This window comes from Chelmon rostratus, chromosome 15 (assembly GCF_017976325.1).
Source record: "Chelmon rostratus isolate fCheRos1 chromosome 15, fCheRos1.pri, whole genome shotgun sequence".
In the NCBI taxonomy this organism is placed as follows: Eukaryota; Metazoa; Chordata; class Actinopteri; order Chaetodontiformes; family Chaetodontidae; genus Chelmon; species Chelmon rostratus.
In genome coordinates this window covers 6,255,801-6,283,028 of record NC_055672.1, presented here as the reverse complement: position 1 = coordinate 6,283,028, position 27,228 = coordinate 6,255,801, and the positions used below count along the sequence as shown (strand labels likewise).

Genomic DNA, 27,228 nt, shown 5'->3' with positions numbered 1-27,228 from the left:
TCGCCCAGCCATGTTTGCTAACGAGCTGCTGAGGCAGGAGCAGGCCAGGCTAAACGAAGCCAGAAAGATCTCCGTGGTCAACGTCAACCCCACCAACATCAGACCCCACAGTGACACACCGGAGATCCGCAAATACAAGAAACGCTTCAACTCTGAGATCTTGTGTGCTGCGCTGTGGGGTAAGAGGCAACGTCCTTCATTTTCTTTATAAAACCAAAACATTTGAACTCTCCTGAAGACCTCCATCTCTGTTTCTATAACTCGGACTCTTGTGTGTATGTTTAGGTGTGAACCTGCTGGTGGGGACGGAGAATGGTCTGATGCTGCTCGACCGAAGTGGACAAGGAAAAGTCTATAATCTGATCACCAGGCGGCGCTTCCTGCAGATGGATGTGCTGGAGGGGCTCAATGTGCTAGTCACCATATCTGGTGGGTCTTGCACAGCCAGACTCACCCTCTAAGCACATACACACGTGCATATAACACACACATCCTGCACCCAGATTATAGCTCATGTCATACCTATTGTAATATTCATTTACCACATTGTGTATCCATCAATGTGTTCTTACGCACATTTTGAAGTGTTGCATTGGAAAACTTTCATGGAAACGGCAAAATCTGAAAAAACTTTACGCTCGTTTGTGGTGGTTTTTGCCTTTTTTGAAAAAGAGTTGGAAATACCATGACTGATCAGCTGCTGCTGAAGAAGAAGATGGAGAAGAAGAAGAAGATGGAGAAGAAGGATAAAATAGAGAAGAAGTATGGAACTAGTAGAAGAAGGAGGAAAAAGAAAAGACAGAGGAGAAGGAGAAGAAGACGTAAAAGGAGAAGAAGAAGAAAAAGAAAAAAGGGAAGAAGAAGAGGAAGGAGAAGAAGAAGTAAAAGGAGAAGAAGAAAAATAAAAAGCTTAGAAGTAGGAGAAGAAAAAAGAGAAGAATAAGAAGAATATTAAAACATCTCCTCACCGTTCCACACAGATCTGATGTAAAACAGAAATGTCCTATTTCCATCGTTTTTTCACCGTTTGTGATCTAACTGTTGTCTTGTTGCGCCTTCTTCTTCTTCTTCTTCTTCTTCTTCTGTGACGGTCAAATATTTTCCCGACTGGAGTACCGCCCTCTGCTTACGTCAATGAACCGACTCCTAATAATCACACAGCTCTAGAGGATGGATCCAAGCATTCGTTCACATTTTTTCCCCCTGATTTTCACGAAATTCGGTTGAAATTTGCGATAAACTTGGATGGAAACCCAACTTTTTATAGTCTGTGCTTTATTCTCTGCTTGAAATCTACAAAGCAGAACACAAGAATAGATGGAAACAAAATAGGCATATAAACAGAGGAGACTTGGGCTCCTTCCCTCCTCCTCCTCCTCCTCTCAAGGTACAAATCAAACAAAGTGTGTTTGGGGGTTTTATTGCTTCATTTCTGTAAATTGAATCCTCATTTCTCCTCCTCCCATTGTCACTCCCCTCTCAGGTAAGAAGAATAAGTTGCGTGTCTACTATCTGTCCTGGCTGAGGAACAGAATATTACACAACGACCCGGAAGTAGAGAAGAAGCAGGGCTGGATTACAGTTGGGGAGCTGGAGGGCTGTGTGCATTATAAAGTTGGTAAGGATATGTGTGTGTCTTTGTGTGTGTGTTTGTATGCACATAAATATATATATCATGAATAAATAAATGCATTTGGACCACAGTAATCTGAAACGTTCTCTAAATAGAAACAAACGGGCTCAGACATGCATGCTTTACATGCATTAGCAGTAAGGGGAGTGGGGCCAGGTTCAAGGCCTCAGGAGGCGACAGGATTATTGATGAACGTGGTCCTAATTTTGAGAAACACTGCTGGATGTATCAGATTGAAATGAATGAAATATAATGGACATTATGAACGCTGGCTAAGGTTGTTAGAGTTGAAAAGTTTTTCTCTTCTTGTTTGGATGAATGCTCAACACACGTCTTCGTCGTGTTTCCAGTAAAATACGAGAGGATTAAGTTCCTGGTGATCGCTCTGAAGAACTCGGTGGAAATCTACGCCTGGGCTCCCAAACCCTACCACAAGTTCATGGCCTTTAAGGTTTGGAAGCACAAACTCGCTCGTACTTCACGTATACAGCCACCCGTCTTTCTGCGCGATTCATCATCGCCCTCCATCTTTTCCCCTCCTCCTGCCTCACTGATTCTCCTCCCGGTCCGTTTCCGTCTCCCTTTCAGTCATTCACGGAGCTGCAGCACCGTCCCCAGCTGGTTGACCTCACGGTGGAGGAAGGCCAGAGGTTGAAGGTCATCTATGGCTCCAGCGTGGGCTTCCATGTCATCGACGTGGACTCGGGCAACCCTTACGACATCTACATCCCCTCACATGTGAGTGCAGGGCTGCGTTTGCACGCATCTGAGTGTGTAAATCTTCAGCGAACACGACTCTCTCACCTCTAATGAATTTGACTGAAGAACGATAGCAGCATTTTTCAGTCCTTCTTGCTCACTCCCTTCTGTATTATCTGCTGATCCTCTCCTGAGCCAATGTCACAGGGTCTCCTGGGGACTGGCTTCTAGGAATACAATGACATTCTCTTGACAAATTACCTCTTTGACTGATTTTCTGTCACGCACGTAAAAGATTGATGGGTGCTTTACCTCCTATATCAGACACGTTTTTAGTTAGCTAAATGTGATGGATTGGGTTTGGGCTACGTGTGTTAAGTGCACAGAATGTAGTTCAAAATTGCCAAAGTGCTCTTATTACAGAACATTAAGAAATAGTAGCTGCTACCAAATATCCTGTTGCAACAAAAGGTCGTCCAAAGAGTGTTATTGTCAAGAAGTCCTAGTATTCTTTCAGCAAACAGAGCTTCTTTTTTTAATGGCAGCAGCATGCAGTCAGTTATAAACAGTGGTGGAAGAGCTACTCAGATCTTTCACTCAATGTCACAACACCGCACGGTAGAAATACTCTGTCATAGTAAAAGTCACATATTCAGAATTTTAGTAGCAGTACAAAAGTATTAGCAGCAAAATAGAAAGATTAAAAGCTCATTATGCAGAATGAGAACATTCAACTTAAATTCTGCTTTTTGAAGCATGTCATGAGAACACTTTGTGTTTTTTTCGTTGCCTTCAAGAATACTTCAGCGTACTCAAGCAGTCCTTCAGTACCACTTGAGTAATACTCGAGTATGCTTGATGTGTAAATAGTTGCTAAATTGTCTTTTTACAAACTTTAAGTGAACTGAAGTCCACCAATGAAAATCAGGATTTATGAGCATTCAAAACACACTCGCAGTACAACTGTATTGTACCTGAAATGTGAAACTCAAGTGAAGTTCACTTTAATGACACATGCTAATAGTGTATTACAAGGACTTTTGAGTAAGTAAATAAGTATACTGTTCATAGGACAAAGTACGCTTTATTACTATTAAAAGTATTTGTTAGTTAGTACACTTTTTAAAAGTGCACTTAAGTAAAATTTATAATACACTTACAATTAAGTACACTTTTTATAAGTACTTTGAAATACCACTTACATATGCAGAATTAGTATATTCACTTTTAATACATTTAAGTAGAACTTAATAACATCTGTTTAGAAGTACACTTTTTAAAAGTATTTGTCAAACATACTTTAAATGAAGCACAAAAAGTCAAAGTGTACTTCTAATGACTTTTCTATATTTCAGTTATAGTTCTAATAAACTAAGGTATAGTACTTTCTGACCTGGACCATTTCAGAATAATGCACATTAATGACTAATAATATATAATATAATATTAGCTATATTTTGTATCATTAATCTGAATATGCATAGTAACTAATCGCTCCAGTTATTAATTAAATGTAGTGGAATAAGAAGTATTTGCCTCTGAAGTAGCTCAAACCTTTTCTTAACAGTACTTTTGTGAATGTGCTTTGTAAGTTTCCTCCACTGGTTATAAATTCAAGGCTCTCAGTCTCTCCTGGACCCGTCACTAGTTGTCTGTTTGCGTGCTTGAATGCAAATCAGTTCAGGTACTTGCATGCAGATCAGTTTGTTCCGTGGTGGCTTCACTAATCACATGCTTTTGCTCAAATCAAGTTCAAACACAGTTCAGCCAAACTCTTGATTTAGTGGCGAAATTTCAGTCAAAATAAACCACTGGATGCAGACGTGAGGACGCGCGAGTGTAACCGGTGTTCAGTTAGACCACAGAGCAAATGAGGCCATGCTTTCCACGTCGTGCACCACGAGACTTATCACTGAAGGATATTATTGACCTCTTGAGGTGATTGTCTTTTAATGATTGTTTTGCCTTTAACGCGTGCTTCCTCTCTCTCTCCTTCCCTGCCAACTTCTCTTCCAGTGTGCCAAACAGATGAAGGTGACATCCTGCCATCCACCCTTTAGACTAGACCAATAGCTCTGTAGTAGAACCCCATAGTGGATGCACAGAAGTACTACATGTGTCTATGTGCAGCACATCTCATTAGAGTAGAGATTAATGGACACCTTAGCTAGAAGTTGGTTTGCGTGAATAAATTCATCTTACCCAAAGGAGACGTTGCAAGGTGCTGCAGAGACATGCGCAGCACAGAGCTGCAGAATTAAAGCCACATATTTATTGGAATAATTAGTATTATTGTTTCAATGCTTTGCTGTCAGATGTTTATGACACACCTGTCAGTATTCCAACCAACAGCGCCACAGCACGATGTCCTCAGAGTGGTTTTGCTAGGCGACAGTGCTGCTGTTTTTACAGCTGATCAAGTGTGTGATTGCGCGGTCAGAAAGAGCAGAAATGTGGCAATTAGCGTCTGACATTTCGCCGAGTTTCTCATGGGCTAAGATGACTTTTTTCATCACCTCATCACTCACTCGTCTTACTGATATGAGCCCTTGTTGTGCTCCTGAAGTGCGCTCCTGAGCGACACCTCAGGAGAGCCTGCAGGCACAAATAACGGGGTTGGTCTCTGGGCTACACTTTGGGTGTCGTGCACAGATCCGTGCTCTGTCCGTGTGTGTTGCTGTTCCCAGCTCCTCTGATGTTGCTTCTGTTAATTAAGGTCAGAGAAAGGCGCTATAGTTTGACAGCTCACTTACAAAACCGAACAAGGTTTCTCAGACAACAAGCCAGGGTCTGAACCTTTTGATGCACTGATGCTCCTGATATTTGGCAGCCTTGTCAGAGTCCACAAACTTTCTCTTTAGAGGATTACAGAACGCAGGCCGGTCCAAAAAAAATGCCAAAGAGCCGGCCAAATTGTGTTGCATTAAATGCCCATGATGAAACCTCTCTAATATTTTAATCCAGTGTGCTCCGATTAATTTTGACAGATTTAATGAAAGCCTCTGAAATGTTTGCGTGTTTGTATCCGTAACAGATCCAGAGCCAGGTGACGCCCCATGCCATCGTGGTGCTCCCTAAAACTGATGGAATGGAGATGCTGCTGTGTTACGAAGACGAGGGCGTCTACGTCAACACCTACGGTCGAATCACCAAGGACGTGGTGCTACAGTGGGGAGAGATGCCTACCTCTGTTGGTGCGTCCCCCCCACATGCGTGTTTCTGCTAGTTTAGATGATATAAATGGATTTTCTTTATCAACACTGGAGTCATTAAAACACCACCGCTTCAATCACCAAACTGGAAGTTAAGAGGTTTAAATAACTGCGCTGATATACGCTGGTACCCATTTCAGCGCCTGTGCGTGAGTGTGTTGCAATGCAGATCAAAGGTCTTTTGAATTCTCTGAGAAGTGAGCTCATGGGGGTTCATTTAAGGTTTAATTGCGTTCAAAAATCAGTTTATAATATCAGCCTTCACAGGAAGGCTTCCAGAGCTGCTTAGCAGGAACAAGAAAGAAGAGGGGGAGGGGAGCGAGGGTAAAAGTTTAAAAAAACATGGGAAGTGGATATTAATGATCACAAGGAATGGAAAAGAAAAAGGTAGAGTGTAAGAACCAGGGAGAGAACGCGAGAAGAGGCGTCCAAGAGTCCAACAAAGAAATGTGGATCTTAATGTCTTGTATTTTAGTGCCCCCATGTGGCAGCCAGTGGTATAACATTTTTAAAACAACCACTTTTTATAGAGCTGCTGCAGCATTGTGTCGGTTTCTGTGGTAGTGATGTATATTTATTCATGTCTTTTTCTATTCACTTATGCTTCTCTTGCCTTTTCTCTTTTCCAGCCTATATCCATTCTAATCAGATTATGGGCTGGGGTGAGAAAGCCATAGAGATCCGCTCTGTGGAAACAGGTCACCTGGATGGAGTCTTTATGCACAAGAGAGCCCAGAGACTCAAATTCCTTTGCGAGCGGAACGACAAGGTGAAAAAACATTTAGAGAATACTTGACATGCTCTGATCGTGATTTGTCTCCAAGTGGTGGTGATTGCAGCGCTGCACATGCATGTACACAAAAACACTAAAACACTGATTGTGAGCATGAAGTTTGGTACAATTTGCATAGATCTTACAGAACCAAAAGTCATACCTTTTCAAATGTGAACAGATGTGTGCGGAGAAACATGCATTTAAACAAAATAAAGGCTTTAAATGCATGAAGAGTTTATGCTGAAACAGTTTGTAAAAGCTGACACCTGACAGAACACACACCTTAACTATAACATATTTTACTTATAAAAACACATTTTAGGGAAAAAAGCATTGTTTGTGACTTGTAGCTTTAGAGAAATTATCATATTTAGAGATGAGAGCTGCACATGTTGATGTTTGTAATATTCTCTCTGCAGGTATTCTTCGCATCGGTGCGTTCGGGAGGTAGCAGCCAAGTCTTCTTCATGACTCTCAACAGAAACTCCATGATGAACTGGTGATGGCTCCCCTCGCCGTCTACTCTGTCTCGATCTCCCATCGGCCGGCCCGGCGACCCACCTGGGCCCACAGCAGATCTCACAAATGAACCCGAGAAGTGAACTCTTTTAACGCACGAGAGACTAAAACGGTGTAGAAAAAAAACAGTTATCGTAGAGAAAAACAACAAAGACCTAAATAAAGAGACATGCTACCCTAGATCATGCCGGGTCATGCAGAAGCCATCGTTACTCAGCTGACTGGCAAACTGGTGCCACTGACTTTCCAAATATTCCTACTTTCTCTGTCTCCGTCTGCAACTCTTTCCCCTTTTTGTCTCTTCTCCCCAAACGGACCAGTGCATTCAAGTGTGCAACAGCGGTAGAAATCCACTTTACGCCTGCCTCCATCTTCTCAACCCTCCCTCCAAATCTGGCCGTCACCTTTCCGACCCTTTGACACCCACGTCTTCCATTGTCCTCACTTCCTTTCTGCCCCGTGTGCGCCCATTCCCAGCAGAACTGAGAGGTCGGAGAAACAGACGAATAAGACTTCATAAGAATTTACCTATGACAAGCGCAGGGAGGGCAGCTGAGGGACGACAAATCAATTCTGGATGTCGGCGGTGAGAGCGGGACAGCCTGATTGATTTTCCCTCTCCTCCGTCACTCCCTGCCGCCACCTCCGCTTCCTCCCCCCGCCATCTTTTCAGGCCTTGAGTGAACTGAATTGTGATTTAATGTTCTATCGCGCCTCGCTGAGAGGCGGGTTGTTAAAGTATGCAACGATGATGTCTGCGTCCCTTTAAAATGAAATCACTGGTCCGTTCTTCTCTCCTTTCCCCAACCCCCTTTGCCTCCCTCCATCATCATCATCGCACTCATCTCCCTGTTTTCCCGTCTTTAAACTCTGAAAGGTGCTGCATCAGATATACTGTAATATTAAATGAACAATGAGAGCGTCATTCTGTTCATTCTACTTCTTTTCTTTTTCTGTGGCTGAGTCGGTCAGTCTTTGAAGCTTGGTGAAATGTACAGCACATCTGTGTCTCTCAAATCAGGAGCGTGTGTGTTAGCGGGTGTGTGTGTGTGTGTGTGCGTGTGTGTGCGTGCTCGAAAAGAGTCCCTTTCAAAATAAGTTGGAATCAAAGTGGGACATCGAAATCAATGTCCAGAAAACGAGTCGAGTAATTCGCTCTCTGTGCGTGAACTTTTACCTTAATGCCATCAAAGCAACACTGAGTGTGTTTACATGCAGATTTATCACATTATCTTCTTAGTATGGAGTTCATGAGTTGGTGTATTTGAACACCAAGCATTTAAAAATAGGCAATATTGGCGTTTTTTTTTGGTTGTTTGTTTTTTTTGGAGTATGTTTCCTTTAATGCACATTCACAGATGCATCCATGTTGCCGTCGGGAACATGAACACAAACAGTTAATCCTTGCATCAGCAGGACACGAGCTGCAATCCCGAACACTGTGTGCCCGTGAAGGCGCTCGCCGTCGAAGCCCGCGGTGTCCGTTTCGAATCACGCTCCTCCCTGATTGGTTCTCCTGATTTTTTGGCTCCCACCTGTCTGTGCGGTGCCTGGCACGACGTAAGCAAAAGCAAAAACGGAGGCCAGAAGTTTATCGCTCACGTTATAATTAATCGTTTAATCGCCTGTTTCGGTTACTCCACGCCATTTTCTCTTGTGTTGTTATCTAACTTTAACACACTGCTCATGTTATTTGTCTCTTCTAATCGAGATGCGTGTTAGCAGATTTAAGGCTTGATTTATTCTTTGAAAGGAGTCGCTGAATATGAAGTGATGCATTTCTCTTTCTGAATATTTCGTACAGCTCAATCATGAAATCATACTGTATTGAGTTTATAACACTATTGAGGGTGGGGCGACTTCATGCATGCTTATCCACATCGGAGGGCACTGCAATGCAGATTCGTCTTTTTTTTTTTTTTGTGGTGGTGGAAAAAGACAGACTCATTCCCTGACGATGTCCTGATCATCTGAAGTTTTGTCTGCGTGGTTATTTTCAGTTCTAATACGCATCCACACGCAGCTGCAAGTTAGATTCACTGATCTCTGCTAGGGGGAGCAGGCTAACATTTTAGCAATAAAGAGTCGAGCTGAAGAGGCCACTGTCTTCCCTGTGTGTGTGTGTGTTTGTGTGTGTGTGTGTGTGCACGCATGCATCTGTGTGTGCGATTAACGAGCAGGTGTGAGTGCGGCATTATGGCTGCGTTCGTCCATCGTGGATTTCACTCTTCCCATAGCGAAGCGCTGACGGTCATCACACTGAGGACTCTCCTTTCAAAGACGAAACCACTGTATTCTTTATTCTGTTTATTTCCTGTTTTCTTTTGTTTTGAAAGAGCATTACTAATGTCCTGTTTTGGGATTTATTTGTTTTGTAAAAGAGAAGCCGTGAGAGAGAAATAAATGAAACTAGAGCATTATCCTTCAGTAGATGTGTGGGGGTTTTTTTGTGTGTGTGTGTGGATGTGTTTGTGAGAGATCTTGTGCAAGTCTGCACATCGGTATCAGCATTGACCCTCAGACTTTGTCCACCCAAGTATATCATTAACATGTGTGTGTGTGTGCATGTGTGTGTGAGAGAGAGTGTCATTACTGCTATCAAAGAAGACACTATTTTAAATCTGAGCAGCAACATGTGCTACTTTGCATTAATTTAGTATTTGCACTAATTGGAATATTCAGTTAATCATTTTCCATAATCTTCCAGCCTGAAACATCACACATGATCCATGTTTTCCACAACAGATTCCACACTGTCTCACCATTTGCTCGCCAGGATCATAATTTTTATCCCTCCAGTCGTAATGTGTGAGATTGTATATTAAGCATCAATTAGTCTCCTGCATGTGTTAAGTCCTATGTGTCGGAGGCGTGTGTGCATGTGCATGTGTCAGTGGATTAGTGAGTGGACACGGCGTGATCCGGCATGCCCCTTTCATTGATCATTAGCAACCTCCTGGCTGACACTCTGGATCCACCATGTCCGGAAAGGTAAGATCATTCTTTGGCGTGGAGATTCCTTTTATGTGCAGCATTTCAGTTATATATTCCTGTGAGCAATAATTCCCTACAGGTTGGCTGGTCACTACACTGGTGACGTATGGAGGTTTAAGCAGTCGAGGTTACATTTACCACTCTGAGCTGCAGAAACAAGCAGCTCGTTATTCGTCAGTGTTTTCTGTGCTCTCACGTCGTGAATTAAATTCTGACATGTTTGCCACAAGGTGTCAGTTCAAAGGTATTTATAACACATGTAAAATGTTCCATTAAAACATTCTTGCTTAACTTTTATAACTTCTGTGTGGAATCATTCTCAGGGTTGTCTGAAATAGTGCATAAAGCAGGAAGAAATCAATGGACAATGTGGATGAAGTTGCACTTTTATTTGTGACCGTATACTGAGTAACACTTTACACGCTAATGTTCTTGCTTATGTGCACGTTAACTTGTGTGTTTGTACATGCATTCGTGTGTGTGTGTGTGTGTGTCCTTTATCTGAATGATTACCTCTCACCCCTGCAGCAGCTAACAGGCACATTGGCTCTGGCTGTGTTCACGGCAGTTCTGGGGTCCCTGCAGTATGGCTACAGCCTCGGAGTCATCAATGCACCCCAGCAGGTAGGCTCTACTTTAACGCAGGCTTTGTTTGCTGACTGGTTCGACTGTTTGCTTCGGCGTTCTGATGTTTGCCGGCACATCAGCAGGTCTGACTAAGCTTACTCGACCCTATGGCTGCTCACCCTATAAGACGAGCGCAAATTTCCTGCAACACTGGAGACAGACGACAACAAACAAACCTCTTCTTCCGAGTTTGTCTTGTGTTGCCCATCTCAGAATTGTTTCATGGAAACTTTGCAAGCTGTCTGAATTTCTCTTGTCTGTAATAAATAGCATTTTGAGTGCCTCTCCACCAAACACATGTCTTGTGAACTGGCAGACAAGTCAGAATGTAGCTTGTGCCAGTGTCTGTCTGCTCCAAGCTGCTGGAGGAGTTGGTACAGTTGAATTCCCTGCAGAAAGACAACACTATACTCATGATAGATCACTCTGGCGAGGACATCAACCTGTCCAGCTCTGTTCAGATGGCATTGCACTCTTCCACGGTCCCTGCAGACCTGGTCTTTCTACACAGATAGGCATTGGTGATGAAGCTCTTTCTTCATTGGCCCCTCTGTGGATTACATCTCACATTGAGGAACTTGGAATGGAAGCTCTGGCAGGCGAAAGACACACTTCCCTGTCTCTCCTAGAATTTGCCAGTTTGAGCTCAGACCATATGCGGACGTTGTTCATGACGGCTGCAAATGTGACAGTCTTCCCTGCGCCAATGGCTGACCAAGCTCTGCTGTGTCTGATTCATGTTGCATTCAAATGCTGCACGTTCAGATGTGCGACTTTGGTGTGTTCATGCTGCTTATAATGTGGAAACAACATGGATGCTACAGAGATGTGTTGCAAATAGCTATTAGCTATTAATCTAATCTAGGTCACTGTACATGGCTAGCAAAGCTAACACCATATAAAAAATTATGTGAGCAAGAAATTTCTATGCAATATGTGAATCAATAAAAAGTTTCTTACCATCAACCAAACGTCCACATTTGTCAGCCATATTTCTGTGCATATGATGTCAAAGTCTTTACAAAGACAGCTGGACTCGCCTGAGGCTCCAGAAGACGTTTGGTCTCTCATCCAAGAGGCTTCTTCAGTTCTAACGGACCAGTGGGGAGTCTCAGGTGTTTATCCTCTTGCAGGATTGTTGGCCCACCCAGCCATTAAGCGAATCGTTAGGGTCACATGAGTCATGGTGTGAATGGCCCTTTAAGCTGCCTGGGGAGGGATCTCATGGCTGCATTGCTAGTGGCTGATAGGTGGTGTCGTAGACCACCTCCTCTGTTCAGCGATGTTAATTGCAGTTTGACGAAGATGGCTTTGTTCACTCCTTTTTCAAAACATCGGTCTTCCTTGGCCAAAATGTGTACGTTATTGTCCTCATATGAGCGTCCCTTGACCTTAAGATGTAGATGGATTGCTGAGTTTTGACTGGAGGTGCCACATGCTTGTGACGTCAAAGTCAGGTCATGAATGTGGGAAAATGTCCTGCGTCCCATTCAGTTTGTTCTTTAGCTTCTCATTATCACACTTAGCTCGTCTTCTGTGGAACATAAGGCCACAATGGCAACATGTTGCCTGGCTGTTCCAGATCATAATGGACCTCCAGGTTTTCTTTTGCCTGGAGGAGTCCACCTCAGCCCAACCTTTGGGATACGGATTGCCTCCATCTGACGAACGTGACCCAGCCACTGCAGTTGTATCTGCCTTAGTTTTTCTTTATAATTCAAAGGTTGTGATCTTGTTAATGATGCCACAAAACCTCCTCAGGCATGATTTTTTTTTTTCATATCAACGCTAGCGTTCAGAACTGTTTATGAGGGTGAACTCTACATTGCAGCATTTATTAAAACAGGAGCTGGAGTTGTTTTATCAAAGCACATCACTTGAGTTTCGGGGTTGTGGAAATTGAGAACCTTTCGCTTGCTGCTGCACGTCGAGCTTGTCTGTCTTTTGTTGTATGTTGTGATAGTTGGTGGCAAGGATGCCGAGGTCATCAGCAAAGTCCAGATCTCCAAGCTGCCAACCAGCTTAGTAGAATCCTGCTGTGTTCAACCAGATAGAGCAAAGGGGTAAAGATTCATCCTCCTGATTGGTGGAGTAGGTGCATGTACAGCACATTTCAGTGGGGAAAGGCAACTGGATGATCGGCTAAGACATTATTATTCATATAGCACCGTTCAAAACACAGTTACAAGGCACAATACAATAAAAACAGAACACATTTAAAACACAAAGAGTAAAACTGATTAAAATGTCATGAAATTTACTGAAAAGCAAACGTGGGATTTTTAAAGGGAGACAGAGTTTGCAGCCCTGATCTCCTCACCTCAGGGAGGTTGTTCCAAAGTCTAAGAGCTCAGAACTGATGGCCTAATAAATGTATGAATCTGGACCTTGGAGCAACCAGGAATGACGCAGGATCTTAGGCAGTGGAGAGGGTCAAAGGGCAATACAAGATCTTTTAAATAACTTTGTAAGTGATCAGTTTTAGCTTGATACAGGTCTGAACGTAACGAAACCTCCAGCGGACTCACTGCAGCTCCTGATCTGTTGATATCATGGTGTCCAGCTAAAACACCTTGTCACTGTCACTGTGCAGACATGGTAGGCAGGTTCCTCAAAGCAAGATGCAAACATATCTGAAATTAGAAATAACCGAGTGGAAGAAAAACAAAAAACACACAACCCACCATCAGTCACACTGTGATTAAGAGCGATGGTGTGATTCAGGCGATGAACAGCTAATGTGCCACTTTGACCGTGATGTGAGGACGCTGCAACTGCCTGTCACAGAACTAGAGTGACCGTGTTGAGGTGGAATCTTTCCAATTTCACTTCAAACCTCTGCTGCTTATTTGATTTTAATAGACATGTGTATTGAATTGGATAAAACTGAGCTCATCAAAGGTTTTTCTGTTAACTCACATTTCTCCAATAAAATGCAATGTTGCATAACGGATGTCGTCACTACTATGAATATTTGTGAATGAGATTTTAGCAGAAGGGGTCCGTGCACATGTGCATATTTTGTGTCTGTCGATGCATAAACATGTCACGTGTCGCAGGTCATTGAAAAGCATTATAGTCGATCCCTGGGGCTGTGGTCGGAGAGGGTTGACGTCCGGTCGGAAAACACCACGGAAGAAGAAGAGGAGGAGTCCTCAAAGGCGGGACAGCACCCGACCGTGGTCATATACTGGTCGTTGTCCGTCGCGATCTTCTCCATCGGTGGCATGGTGTCCTCTTTCTTGGTGGGATTTGTGGGAGACCTGAGAGGGAGGTGAGAAAGGAATGACGACATAATAAGGACATAAAAGTGCAAGAATGAAGGATTGGTGGAAAGTGATGGAGCTTCTCTTCAGCTTCTCTATATCTCCTTCTGCCACCTTTCTATCTCTCGCTGCCTTACAGGGTGAAGGGCATGTTAATGATCAATGTCCTGGCTGTAGCTGCTGGACTGCTGATGGCTCTTTGCAAGATGTGGAAGCCTCACATCATGGTCATCGCTGGCCGCGCTGTTATGGGCTTTTATTGTGGTACGCTGAAGCACACGTTACAACCCTTGATTAATACTCACATCGTTTAGTCTGAAATGCCAATATTTATGGGTTATACACTATAGAAGAGGCAAATTGTCCTCATTATGTTCCTGACTGTCTTATATCCAACAGCAAATGTTTGTTTGAAGCCGGTTGGCTCATGATGTGTGTGTTTCAGGGCTGTCTTCAGGGCTCGTGCCTATGTACGTTGGCGAGATCGCACCCAAGGCTTACAGAGGGGCTCTGGGGACGTTGCACCAGCTGGCTGTTGTCACTGGCATCCTAATCAGCCAGGTGAGCTGCAGACACACACACACACACACATGCACACCAGCATCTTTGCTTGTCAGCGTACTGAACAAATAACCTAAACCATATGTGTTTGTGTTTGGATGTAGGTGTTAGGTTTGGACTTTATACTTGGTAATGATGAAATGTGGCCCCTGCTGCTTGGCCTGTCTGGGGCTCCAGCTATATTGCAAACCCTTCTGCTGCCTCTATGCCCCGAGAGCCCGCGGTACCTTTACATCCTACTGGGCAAGGAACAAGAGGCTCGAAAAAGTAGGAATTACACAAAGCAGCTCTTTCTGTCATCCTTTTTTCTCTCTGGTGCTCTCTTATAGGCTCAGCCATTCAGATATAAGCAGTAGTTCCACAATATGGAAAATGCACTTTATTTCCCAGAGTTAGAGGAGAAGATCGACACCACTCTCACATCTGACTGCTAAATATGAAGCTGCAGCCAGCAGCTGGAAAGCTTAGCTTAGCTCAAAGACTGGAGACAGGTGGAAACAGCTAGCCTTAGGCTTGGCCAACACCTCTAAAGCTCAATAATTAACACACTATAGCTCTTCTGCCACATAAACCCCATTTTTGTCCCCCCAGACAGAGCCCAGCTAGCTGTTTCCCTCTTTTTCCTGTCTTTGAGCTAAGCTAAGCTAACCGAGCGCCTGCTGTAGCTTCATATTTACCATCCATGAGAGAGGCATCTGTCTTTTCATTTAACTCTCAGCTAGAAAGCAATAAGTGCATTTCCCAAAACTTTAAGCACATTTTCTAAAAAAAATTTGCATAATCTTACTTCAGCAAACATTTGATAGCAATACTTTAACCTGCAATGGAGCATTTTAACATTATTGTGCTGTCACATTTGGTTTTAAATAAAAGATCTGAAAACTTCTTCCTCCACTGCAAATAAGCCATTTATATAGATTCATACAGAGTTTTGCTTTTGTCCCCGTTCACTCAATGTTTTGTTGCAGGTCTACTTCGTCTAAAGGGGGATTATGATCCAACTCCTGATCTGGAAGAGATGAGGAGAGAGAAAAACGAGGCAGACAAGGAGCCCAGAGTCTCCATCCTTTCTTTGGTAGGTCTGTGAACAGGAGGAGGGTCACTTCAGATATGTTGTCACAACTACCTGAATATTATCTCATGTGAATTTTATTTTAACTCAACAACTTTGAAGGAAATGACTTTGATTTTCGGGTTTTTATAGTAAAAGCTGAAGCTGAACTCCCTGAGCCGCCAAAACCACTTGCATCAGGCTATCACATGACTGACGTTCCCTCTCAGGGGGGACAGAGACACTCTGAACTGTCCAAGTTACTCAGCAACCAATGTTGACTGATGATCTCATGTAGTTGATGTTCAATCATTCACCTTAAAACATTAGTTGCTGCGCCTTATTAAAAGATTTTACAATGACTCCAGAGCTCAGCTTTTCAGATCATGCCTCCATATGTTTTAAAGATCAAGAAAAACACACGTTTTGATGCAAGCTACTTTAAAAGGGCTGCAGATGAGGCGGTCCAACCAAACCAAAGATTTCTGCAGTAGCAAAACGTGTCAAAAACATCAAAAACACAAACAAGCGAACAAACGTGATGTTGTTAGAATATACATATACAGAACGAGTAAAATAAACAGAACTACGAAATAAGAAATATTTGATCTTAAATATCTTAAATATGTAAAGAAATATGCACATGTGGACTTTACTATAATATAAATCAACCACAAATAATGTAAATGTCAATATGTAAACTAGGTTTTTATAAAATAAAAAGCAACCGTCCATATAGACATAGATCTGTTCTGCAACATTAAGTAACAAGAATGATAGAATAGTAGAATACTACTACTGCTAATACCTTAATAATAAACACTTAAGCACTTTGAGCTGCAATTCCTGTATAAAAGGAGCTGTACAAATAAAGTTTTATTATCATGAGTATGATTATTATTATAACAATAATAACAATACCGAAAATGACAATAATATTTCGTAATTATAGTGCATATTACCACTACTACTACTACTACGACTACTACTACTACTACTACTACTAATAATAATAATAAAAATAATAATGTTGTTGTTGTTGTTGTGGTAGAATAAGACAAAGATTTTTGTGCTTTGATAAAACCACTGCAGTGACAATCTTTGTCTCTGTACTCTCCCCTCAGATCCTCTCCTCTGTGTACAGGCAGCAGCTGATCGTTGCCCTCATGATGCATCTCTCTCAACAGTTTTCTGGCATCAACGCTGTGAGTGGAAAATTAACTTCAGCTCCGCCTTTTTCTGATTCAGATTAGAGTAGCAATCAGTGTATGTGCACATCATCAGTAACTGGGTCATGAAAATGCAGAGCGCAGGAGATCTGTGTTGCTCTGTTGTACGAACACGATTACGTTCGACTTTGCAATGACAGAAGATCTCCCCCTGTTTTGTCTTCAAGATTTTTTATTACTCTACGACGATCTTCACTCGGGCTGGCATCAGTCAACCAGTCTACGCCACTATAGGAGTCGGGGCCATCAACACAGTCTTCACTCTGGTGTCTGTGAGTGGCTGCATTTATGTGCACAACACACACATTTCTTCTAAACACACACACACAGACAGACAAACACTGCGCTGTATGTTTCAGGTTGCGCTGGTGGACAAGGCTGGCAGGTGCACTCTGACTCTGGCTGGGCTCGGAGGGATGTGCTGCTGTGCGATTGTCATGACAGTCGGCCTCAAATTCCAGGTTTGTTCAAGCAGCCCACTCGCCATGTTGTTCTGGACCTTTCCACTGCATCTCACGGTCCTCCTCAGCAGGTGGAGTTTGCTCAGTCGTCATTTTGCGCCACAACCTTGTTTTTCTGGGCAGTTTTTGTATTCATCCACCCTCTGGTAAAAGTACACAAGCACACTTTAAGTTAAGATTGCTGTGCACCTGAGACCTGGAAAACGGGTATCACATAAAAAAAAAACTGTAACCATTTCATCTTTGTTACACTTTAAGGTGATGAAGCAAATGACACGCAACAAGACAAACAGATGTTGCCTGCAAGAGAGCTCAGAGCTCATTTTGAGTACTCAAGAAACTACCCTGAACCTAACAGAGTCCCCTCACTGATGTGCTCCTCCCTCCAGAGTGAATTCACATGGATGAGCTACGTCAGCATGTCAGCGATCTTCCTCTTCGTGAGCTTCTTTGAGATCGGTCCCGGTCCCATTCCGTGGTTCATAGTGGCTGAGCTGTTCAGCCAGGGGCCTCGGCCTGCGGCCATCGCCCTCGCTGGCTGCTGCAACTGGACCAGCAACTTCATCATAGGCATGACCTTTCCTTACATACAGGTAGGCAGGAAGGACACGCACACTGTAAACACGTGCCTGCATGTGGGCTTCTTATTTTCATCTTTCTTTCTTTTTTGTTTTTTTTATTTCCAGGCTTGGTTGGACAGCTACGTGTTCATCCTGTTTGCCGTGCTGCTTTTCGGCTTCACTCTGTTTACGTATTTTCGCGTCCCCGAGACTAAGGGCAAAAGTTTTGAGGAGATTGCCGCTGAATTCAACAAGGGGCGGAAAAAGGTGGCGCAGAGCCCCAAAGACGCTACTGAGCTGCAGCAGCTCAAAGCGTCCGCAGACGCTTGAAACAACGGCCACGTGTTCGTGCAGAGTGTTTGAATGTGGAAGTGTGTGTCCAGCTGTCAGTATTTCAAAAGTGTTTATGTTCATTTATCCACTATGACGATATAATGTACAATATAATAATTGATGAATTGAGGAGAAAATTCAACAGTTTTTACAAAGGAGAACATTTTTTTTTCATGATGTACATACAAGAGCTGCTGAAAGGTGACTTACAATATAATACTTCCGTTAAATGGAGTAATGTTAACATTTAACCAAATTGCAAACTTTGATGCAGTATTATGACTTGATGGTTGATGCTACTACAACCGCTACTGGATCGCATGGCTGTTTGTATGTGGGCCAGTTGTGTTGTTGAACGTACAGAGAATCATGACCTGACTCTTCAGTTTACATCAGCTCTAAAACTCAATAGAGCTTGCAGACAAAACCTACCCAGCAGCAAACAGCAGGCAGGCAGAGGCAGCAAACAGCTGCTCAGTATAGTGGTGTACTACCTAATGCTACTTATTATATATAATATATGAGTGTCTGTTAGACTGTAGTGGTATTTGGTTACCCAGTGTGGATATTACTTACCTGAAGAATTACTCCACAATATAATCATAAACCCCTCCACTCAAAAGTGTGTTCTTTATTGTCTCTTAACTTGTTAATGTTGAACCAGTATGTGTGTATGTCTGTATCAGATGTCTTGTATCCAACTGTTAAACTTTATATATTTGTATAATCTGGAATTTTAAATGAGGTAATTATTCTTTTTTGTGAAAAAAAAGCATATCCAACACAAATCATTATTCAGAGCAGAGTATATTTATGCACCTTTTTGTCTGGAGTGGATCTTTAAAGATTTTTTTCTTATCCAAGTAAGAGGGCCCTGTTTTCGGGAACCAGCGATGGAGATCACACAGCAGACAATTAATGTTTAACGGACACCAGAGGAAATTTACTACGCTTGCAGAAAGGTCTGTTTACCCAAAGACACAGTCCCTCTTACACAGCCCCCAGCAACGCTACGGGACTAACCTAAAACTAATTACAAGCTGGCTGTGCTCTTCCCAGCTAACGCCTCGGTGTTGCTCTGAGCTTAACAGTCACGCACACCTGGAAGCACAGGAAACTTGCATTGCCTTCGTTCATCTTCAACGGTAAAAACAATTACAGCAGCATGTAATAGCAGTGGGAAGAAAAATAGCAACAGAGATAGAGAACTTCAAAAAAAGTTAAATACAAAATAAAAAAGGTACACTATATATATGCACATATTATACAAGCAAAAGGAAATTCTGACTATATAAAAGAAAAAAATGTAGAAAATATAAAAAAAATATAAAATATCTAAAAAATACGTATTGCCCCAATAACTGGGAAAAAAACAATGTATGCTGCCTTTAGATTAAAAATAATAACAAATAGTGTTAATACTATTGCCAAGAAACGCCTTTATTGCCATGGTGATGTTGTAGAATTAAGATGGTGCCGTCAGGAGATTCTTGGATGTGGTGGATGTATCTGAAGCAGCTCTTGATACTCCCACGAGGGAAGGGCGCAAAGTCGTGAACGGGATCACTTTCTGCTACAATCCAGTAGGCGGCGGTAATGCAACACACGTAGATGCAAGCCGCCATAAAACTCCGACGAAGAAGAAGAAGAACCAGCAGAATAAAAAGAAGACGAGGAAGAAGCAGCAGTGACATTTCTTCGTAAGTGTAAGCGAGACTCAAGGTAAGGAAGTTGGTACATTTTGTACAAAGTTAAATATCCTACTGTTTGTCGTGTGCTGCCGCCTTATCTAATGTGTAATACTGGGAGCCACGTGGCGTTAAGATAACATTAGTTAATCAGCAACTTCTATGTGACGTTCGTGAGACGATGTTTGCTGAGCGAGTGGGGGAAAAAAAAGTTAGCACCCTACCTTAGCAACAATATCGTCTGTCAGTGTCAGTGGGTGTGGGTCGTGCTAGAAGGCTAACTTAGTTATCGAGTTAGGAGCCTAAAGCTAGCTTACTGTTTTAAGCTAATTCACCGTGAAACGTGCTCACCTGGCCCAGCTGCCACGTAGCAGAGCTAGTTAATGGTGTGCTAGCGAGCGATCTTTTTAAAGATTACTTTACGAAGACAGCCTACTAATAATGTCGCCACTTGACATATTTAACTCGTTATTCATTTTCCCCGAACAGCGTGAAAGAAAATTTTGAGATTACAGCAACATGGTGAACAGGTAAATTCGACACATAAGCAGCTGACGTCAGCTGTTAGCTTTTCAGAAAGTCGTCCAGCGACATGTGGTTGCAGCACCTCGGACATTTGTTTGTACACAAGTGTAATGAATGAATGAAGGAATGAATCAGCGCATGGATCGCTGGAAGTCTGCAGCCTCGACGAGTATCGACGTTAGACTGGAAAGATCGCGTTAAATTTGAACGTCGAGAAACGTGCAGCAGAGCATTTTTAGTCCCTCTCTGATTTTTAGAGTATTGGTTTGTAAGCACTTAGGACCCAGCCGCGCCCCACTTCCCTTTAGAGAACAGGTTGAACGTGGCCACGTAAGCACAGCTTGTCTCTTTTTACAAGGTGCTCAGCAGCATCAGCTTCTGACAGCTGCTGGCCAGTCGAAGCTGGTCCTGCTTGTGATCATAGGTCTGCGTTTTCAATTGAGTCTTACACATCTGTAATCTCACCAGCTACCACATAACATCTGATTATTCCTCTTTCATGTTTGCAATAGTGGCTCTTGATACCACACACACCCTTTGTAAGTAATTCTACTGTCTGGCACATGTTTTATTTGTTCTTGTGTTCTTCTTCTCATTCGGGTAACTTAAAACAGCCTGTAGCGCATCATGGACGGTGACGATTTCGAAGGCGGGAGCTCTGGGGCCTCTGCAACATATCCTATGCAGTGCTCTGCATTAAGGAAGAATGGCCATGCCATGCTGAAAGGATTCCCCTGTAAGATCGTTGACATGTCTGTTTCTAAGACAGGCAAGCATGGACATGCCAAGGTAAGTGCATCCTTTGGAATGCAGGGCTTAAGGCACATTTGTAATTTAGCCTGACGGTTCTCAGTTTTACAAGCAACCCCCAATGCTTACTAGGCCCAAAGCTAGATCTAACCAGGTATGGTGTTTTCTTTTCAAGGTTCACCTTACTGGCATTGACATCTTTACTCAGAAGAAGTATGAGGATGTTTGCCCATCTACCCACAACATCGATGTCCCAAATGTATCAAGGAAAGATTACCAGGTGAGATGTCCTGTTGAATCTCTTGGTGTAACCTAGGGGCACCACACATTCATGATTGATGTTGCGGCTTTCGCTTGGACCGCCAGTGCATCCATTTCTGATCATGTTTTGGACTTCGATAAACCACACCTGTTGAAAAAGTATGATGGGAGACAATGAATGCTTTTTCGATTGTTACACGGGTGTGTCACAAGCTTCAGAGCTGAGCTGTCTCTTCAGCAGTTGTGAAAGGGTATACAGGTTTTGAACTTGCTGAACAGGTTTTGTCTTTGCCAACAAGCAGTCTCTTCTTCCCTGGCTGGAGGCCTCTTTTGGGATAGCAATTCTCTAAAGCCGTTAGAAATGAAGACTAGGTTAGTTTTTGAGTTTTTGGTTTTCAATTGTCTTCATGTGGCAAAAAAGATCTTGTAAATATGTTTCCCTAGTGAACTTCTGTTCTAATGTTTTTGTGAAAACCGTGATCTTGTTTGGAACTTATATACTGTACATGACATTTACCTGTCCTACCATGTGAATAGCATGGGTACGGCTCAGAAAATGTAGCATTTAAATAATACTTCAGATAGCATTGCTGCATGTGTGATAGACCTTAATTATCAGCTTAAATAGAGCTGCTGTGTGCAGCTGCATTGATCAGAAGAAAAGTTCCTGCTCTGTTAAATGGACAACTAACATGGATACATCACATACTGCCACTGTCCATGTTTTAGCTGTCCCAGCGGCCAGGTTTAACTCTCTTGCTGTAAGAAGAAAACAACAACAAGAAGAAAAACAGTCTTAATGTTTTTAACACTTGACTGCTTTAATTTTTGTCTTGCACATTTAGCTGTGTAACATCTCAGATGGTTACTTGTCCCTGATGTTGGATGATGGTGAAATCAGAGAGGACCTTAAACTGCCAGAGGGTGAGCTTGGCAAAGACATCGCAAAGAGGTTCGATGACGGAGAAAGTTTAATGGTGAGTTTCTGTGTGGCAGTGGTGGACAAAAGAAAATCTCACTGGTCAGTGTTGATGGTAATGTCTAACAAAAATAACAGGACAGTAATATATTACTTTTTGCACTAATGAAGTAATATAATGCCTTACTAATAAGATTTCTGTAATATTTTAATTACTTTGTCATGTGATGTGTTATTAAGCTATCAGCGATGTCGACCCTTTAATGATATTCAACACATGGGACAAGAACTCAGAAAGACTGTTGTTAAATACAGTTGGGGTCAGGAAACGTAACAACCACCTCACTAATGGTTGAAACATTAACCAACACTAAATGACAACATAAACCATCATGTTACCACCAGATAGTGACTGAACTGGAGCAATGGTAAACACGGTTCATTGCATATCTTGTCATATGTTGCTTTTCAATGTAGTCATACAGTAAATTTCCAGAAATTTGCTTATGGTCACTGATATTTCCATAAAGTCTGACAGTGTCCCTGAGTTGACCTCAGTTAGTCAAAGAAAATGTTTGTATGATTTTAAAATAGGCTTTTTCATTATGGTGATGGATGATGGAAACCTGCTAGCAAGTTAATTCAGCAACTTGTGCTCGGCTAACTCTAGCTAGCTTTAGCTGTTGAAATTTAGGCAGGAGAAGGGACCGCTGCTCTGGTCCAAGATCTTATTTTTCTCTTCCCTTTTCAGGTGACTGTGTTGAAAGCATTGTCGGAAGAGCAAGCAATTGCTCATAAGCCTGTAAGTAAGTGAATAAGTCCAGGATAACGCTGGAGACCTCTCACTCCTATTCTCCATCATGGCTTTGAAGCCTCACCAAAGCTGCTGTCCTTCACCCCACATCTCCACCAATTTCCCCGCTGGTTGACTGAAATCCAGAAGCTGGTCTGGGTCAACTTCTTTAACTGGACCTTTGGCTCAGGACTGACTGGCATTCTCCTTAATCAATGAAGTTACCCACCCTTAGACATCACAGCTAAACTTTGCAGTGGGTACAACACTGCAATAACATTCCAGCAAGTCATGACATTTTTTTTTGTCTTGGTTATGTTCTCTTTTTTTCCCCTCTGCATTTTTTTTTTTATCATTCCTCTTGTTCTTTTCAACATGCTGCACCTTGCTTTCAACTTAAATTGTCCCCTAAATGTTTTTATCTTTTTAAATTTGATCTCCACTGGCTGACTGAACACCTCAGTTCGATTCCAGCTCTACTTTTTACGCAGTTCAGAGAACATAAAAACGCACAGCTTCATTGATGGCCAGAAAATGCCTTTCTGCCTCTGACAGTTAAAACACATTCCTTCACATGCACACTTTATTTACAGTTGACTTGTTTACACATGCCTCAGCAGTAATGAGTTCATGTAATCGCAATATTTTATTTACTCTGCATTTAAAGTACATGGTGGTCAGATTTCTCGTGCATCAAGCCGGCTTTCAGTGGGACTGGCCTTTTCTTGCAGGGAACTCCGCTGCCTCAGCTGTTCTGACGCCGAACAGGCCTGGCCGGGGCCATTTTCTCTTCTATGCTATAAAACCCTTTCCTTTCACTTGGGGCCTTTTTATGAGCTGACAAACGTATAGAGCGACTTTGAAAGAACAAAACACTACAAACCTGTACCACTACAGTCTTAAAACAATTTAAGTTTGAAGCTTAATTCAGCAATTACGCTTTGCTCGAAAACAAATCGCATCTTTGCAAAGCTGCAGATAATGATGACTTCTTGGCACTTATTAGTGGAAACAAGAAACCGTTTTAAGTCTTATAAGACCTAGCCAACTTAGGTGGGTTATCCAAGTCTTGTTGTGATGGGAGACGCTGGTGCCCAAGAACATTTGGGTTGCGGGTTGCGGGTGGGGGAAGGTAGCTGTAGAAAGAATTTAGCGTTGGTAGATTTATTTCTTTTTGCAGTGGGATTTTAAGGGTTTTGTGCAGAGTTTGCACCCAGAAAATGGATTGTGGCTCATATGGCTTTATGAAATTATGGTGGCTGGTTATTATTCTCCGTTTACATCCACACAGAATCGCAGGAAATCAGAGCGCGTTTCCATGCGCTGCATTAACGTAGTTGTGGTAGAGTCTGCATGTACATGCAGGTAGTCAGTTTCCTCCCCTACCTCCTATCATAAAACTTAAACTGTAACACTATTTCAAGTGTATTTGCAATGTATTTGAAACTCTGCAATCTTGAGGTTTTTTTCCTTGTTTTTCCTGATCTGAGCATTTGGGTTGCCGGTGCAGCGACTCTTGTGAAGAAGCCTTTTTTTTTTTTTTTTTTTTCCTCACAAGAGCACCTGTGTGCAAATAACCTGCCGTTATGACCTCTTTAGTCTTGTTTTAGGGCGCACCACTGTGAGCGCTGCGATCTTTCCACCTTCTGCACTGTCGTCACAGCAATACTTTTCTAATTTCAGGTTTCGGTCGTGAACCTGTGCTCTTGTAAAGACACTCTTAGAAACTCTGTGAAGCGTGTGCACGGTCAAGAAATGTGGTTTCTCTAGCAGAAATCCCTCAATCCCTTACAGGAGGTAAGGAGAGTGTTCACATGACGTTTGTGGCGTTAGATTACTGCCAAACGTTGACAATAATCCGATTACTTAAATGCGTCTAAACACAGTGATTGTAAAACTGACATCGTAAGGTATTCTGTTAAGCTTTCAGGGGGGTCTTTGTACGACGGCAGCCAGTCTGTTATTTTGTTCAGACTTCAGTCCACAAGTTGTTTTTACTTCCGTCAACACACCAAACTTACCCACTGAATCTTATATTGTGTATTACGTTCTACATGAATTTCGTTAGTCATCATTCCGTTCTTATTCAATTCCATGTTTAGAGCTGTGGCGTTACAGCAGCGGCTTTTTGTCCCGGCCATGTAGATTTTCACTTAGACAGCACAACAGCACTCTGGACTGCAAGGACCAAAGCTGGAAGCCATACTCAATGTACTAATTTCACGTTGAGTATTCGTTTGTTTAAGCAGACCAACAAGTAAATGCTCTAAAGGGCAGCATAATAGAATCTGCAGGCCTATGGGATGTCCCTGCCTGCCTTCATAAGCGCACAAATTCTCTCACAGCTTCAGCCGGAAGCATCTCATCCTGACTTCATTGTCGTTGGCGAGTAATGAGCCTAAAGAGCATGTTGGTAAAACCTGACCTGTCACATGCTAATTGCGGGGAACGCCGCAAACAGAGCCGTATGCAAGTTAAACTAGTTTTACCGGGAGGTCAGCGCAGACGGAGGCATTGTGCTTTTGTCCTGTATTTTCATTGCAAACATTGCCAGTGTGCCTGTGAAAACCAGGGTTGGTTTCCAGTGTACTGCTCCTTTAAATGCGTGGCCAGGTTTCCGAAAGCACCCGAACAGTAGTGTAATTTCATAGCTCGAACCATTCTCCGTCTTATCTCCACAGCCCTGGGCTGTCTTCCTTAAGCCATATTTGTGCTGTTACATGTATCTATGACTAAGGTCAGATGCGAGAAAATTGACTCCGTTCTCACCCCCACTTCCCTCTAATTATTAGGCTGCTCTGGCCTCTGGTATGTAGCACTAATTACTACCACACGACTGGTAACACGACTGACCTCTGATGCCGTTTTGAGAAAATGTTTACACTGCAAGAGAGACATCCTGTCCTTGGCGGCGTCACATGCTGAGCTAGGATCAGAGACCCTGAGGGGTGCGACAGCTTTTTGACTGAGGACAGATTTTCTCAGGGCTCCAAACAAACGGTATCCTCATTTATTAATGCGATTATTATGTTATGTTATGTTGGCTGTTCTGATGCTGGAGAATGTTACATTTCCTGTTTGTCTTTGTTTGGTGCCTCTCATCAAAGAAGTTATCCGCCTCACATTTTCTGTTTTTTTTTTTTTTTTTTAAATCTCTGCTGCTTCATTATTATTGCAAGGGGTGGTGGTTTGGACCACAGGTACAGTGTGTCGTGTTCAGACAGGAAATAGGTGAATTAGTCTTGTGTACTGTGTGTTATTGTTGTATGCTTGAGAAGGGTTTTAGGGTTTTTTTTTTTTTTTTTCCAGCTTGGCACATGTTTCTTTGTTTAATGTCTAAACAGTTTCAGGGGTTAATCTGACCTTTCTGGAACATAAAGATACTAGTGCTCCTCTCTTCTCTGTTCTGATGTCTGGCTGCTGTCTTAAAAATCGTAACTGTTTTTATTTGGCAAAATAAAGCTTGTTCAGATGTTACTGACTATAAGACATTTGTCAGCTGTTTTATTTTGTCCAAAGTGACAAAACGTAGCTCATTACGATAAAGTGTTTCTGCTTTTTGTTTCCCACCGGGACAAAATAACCAGTCTTAAGCACAAGAGCCCGTCGCTGTAGAGTCACCCGAACAGATCGGTGAGGGACGTTTGCTCTTGACCTTGAACTTCTCGACATGTTTTCACAATACTGGAACTTTGTTGCTGACTTTCAAGCATTTATACCAACAAATGGACACACGAGAAAAGACAATTAGAAAAATGAGTAAAGAATAGTCATTATTCAGTGGTGGAATGTAATATTTGCTCAGTTACTGTGTTTAAGTACAAATTTGATTTACTTTACATTCTATGCAACTTCATACTTTTTCCATCAAATATATATTGTACTTTTTATTGCATTTCATACTACATTTGACAGCTATAGAAAACCACGTATTTCCAAATTTGGTGATTTGTAATTTTAATGTTCTTGAAACTGCAGAATTAAGTGTTCTTTTTCTGGGTTAAAATCCCCCTGCTTCTTAAGATAAGTACACTATTTATTTAGTACACTATTTATTCTATATAAACTTGAATTAGTTGGAAAATGTATCTCGAAACTGAAAAGTTCTGAGCTCAAAAAGTTGGATTTTTTTTTTTTTATAGAGGTATGTGGTTCTCACAGGACAGCGATGCCAGAAACATTCAATGATCTTGCAGAATTTGATGCATTGCTGTAGATTAAACTGCCCGACTGCATGTAAAGTGGTTAAAATTAGCTCATTCTTTAACATCTACAGCAATAAAAGGAGTTTTTCTGCAGAGTATTTTACTTTTGGTACTTTAAGTACATTTTGCTGATAATACTTTAATTCAGGTACACATACAGGTAAGAC

At 42.3% G+C, this 27,228-nt stretch overlaps 3 protein-coding genes across 5 annotated transcripts in view; all 3 read left to right on the top strand.

The window, feature by feature from the left end:
• tnika (TRAF2 and NCK interacting kinase a) overlaps positions 1-9,258 on the top strand; it is a 62,197-nt gene extending 52,939 nt beyond the window's left edge. For both annotated transcript variants that reach the window (XM_041953588.1, XM_041953587.1), the window contains 8 exons: positions 9-179; positions 286-429; positions 1,484-1,618; positions 1,984-2,084; positions 2,222-2,371; positions 5,367-5,526; positions 6,174-6,313; positions 6,739-9,258. In XM_041953588.1, the coding sequence (XP_041809522.1) occupies positions 9-179; positions 286-429; positions 1,484-1,618; positions 1,984-2,084; positions 2,222-2,371; positions 5,367-5,526; positions 6,174-6,313; positions 6,739-6,822 (1,085 nt within the window). In that variant the 3' untranslated portion in view covers positions 6,823-9,258. The remainder of the gene's footprint in view (positions 1-8; positions 180-285; positions 430-1,483; positions 1,619-1,983; positions 2,085-2,221; positions 2,372-5,366; positions 5,527-6,173; positions 6,314-6,738) is intronic.
• Positions 9,259-9,764: 506 nt separating this feature from the next.
• slc2a2 (solute carrier family 2 member 2) lies at positions 9,765-17,917 on the top strand. The gene is made up of 12 exons (XM_041953995.1): positions 9,765-9,829; positions 10,342-10,456; positions 13,519-13,733; positions 13,865-13,989; positions 14,171-14,286; positions 14,391-14,553; positions 15,255-15,361; positions 16,462-16,542; positions 16,734-16,838; positions 16,926-17,027; positions 17,417-17,620; positions 17,714-17,917. Exons 1-12 carry the CDS (start codon positions 9,765-9,767, stop codon positions 17,915-17,917), a joined length of 1,602 nt encoding a protein of 533 aa, XP_041809929.1.
• A 1,672-nt stretch (positions 17,918-19,589) lies between these two features.
• LOC121618240 (eukaryotic translation initiation factor 5A-1-like) lies at positions 19,590-26,338 on the top strand. Of its 2 annotated transcripts, none has more exons than XM_041953610.1 (5): positions 19,590-19,642; positions 20,748-20,922; positions 21,059-21,163; positions 21,990-22,121; positions 22,815-26,338. In XM_041953610.1, exons 2-5 carry the CDS (start codon positions 20,761-20,763, stop codon positions 22,875-22,877), a joined length of 462 nt encoding a protein of 153 aa, XP_041809544.1. In that variant the 5' UTR covers positions 19,590-19,642; positions 20,748-20,760; the 3' UTR covers positions 22,878-26,338. The 2 variants fall into 2 exon arrangements, with proteins under 2 accessions (XP_041809544.1, XP_041809545.1); XM_041953611.1 differs by lacking the exon at positions 19,590-19,642 and adding an exon at positions 20,526-20,557.
• The last annotated feature ends 890 nt before the right edge of the window (positions 26,339-27,228 follow it).

Coding starts and splice junctions, on each gene's coding strand:
- slc2a2 (XM_041953995.1), top strand. CDS start 9,765: ATGCCCCTTTCATTGATCATTAGCAACCTCCTGGCTGACACTCTGGAT. Junction 14,287..14,390: donor CTGGCATCCTAATCAGCCAG/GTGAGCTGCAGA, acceptor GTTTGGATGTAG/GTGTTAGGTTTGGACTTTAT. Junction 14,554..15,254: donor GGAACAAGAGGCTCGAAAAA/GTAGGAATTACA, acceptor GTTTTGTTGCAG/GTCTACTTCGTCTAAAGGGG.
- LOC121618240 (XM_041953610.1), top strand. CDS start 20,761: ATGGACGGTGACGATTTCGAAGGCGGGAGCTCTGGGGCCTCTGCAACA. Junction 20,923..21,058: donor GCAAGCATGGACATGCCAAG/GTAAGTGCATCC, acceptor TTTCTTTTCAAG/GTTCACCTTACTGGCATTGA. Junction 22,122..22,814: donor ATGACGGAGAAAGTTTAATG/GTGAGTTTCTGT, acceptor TTCCCTTTTCAG/GTGACTGTGTTGAAAGCATT.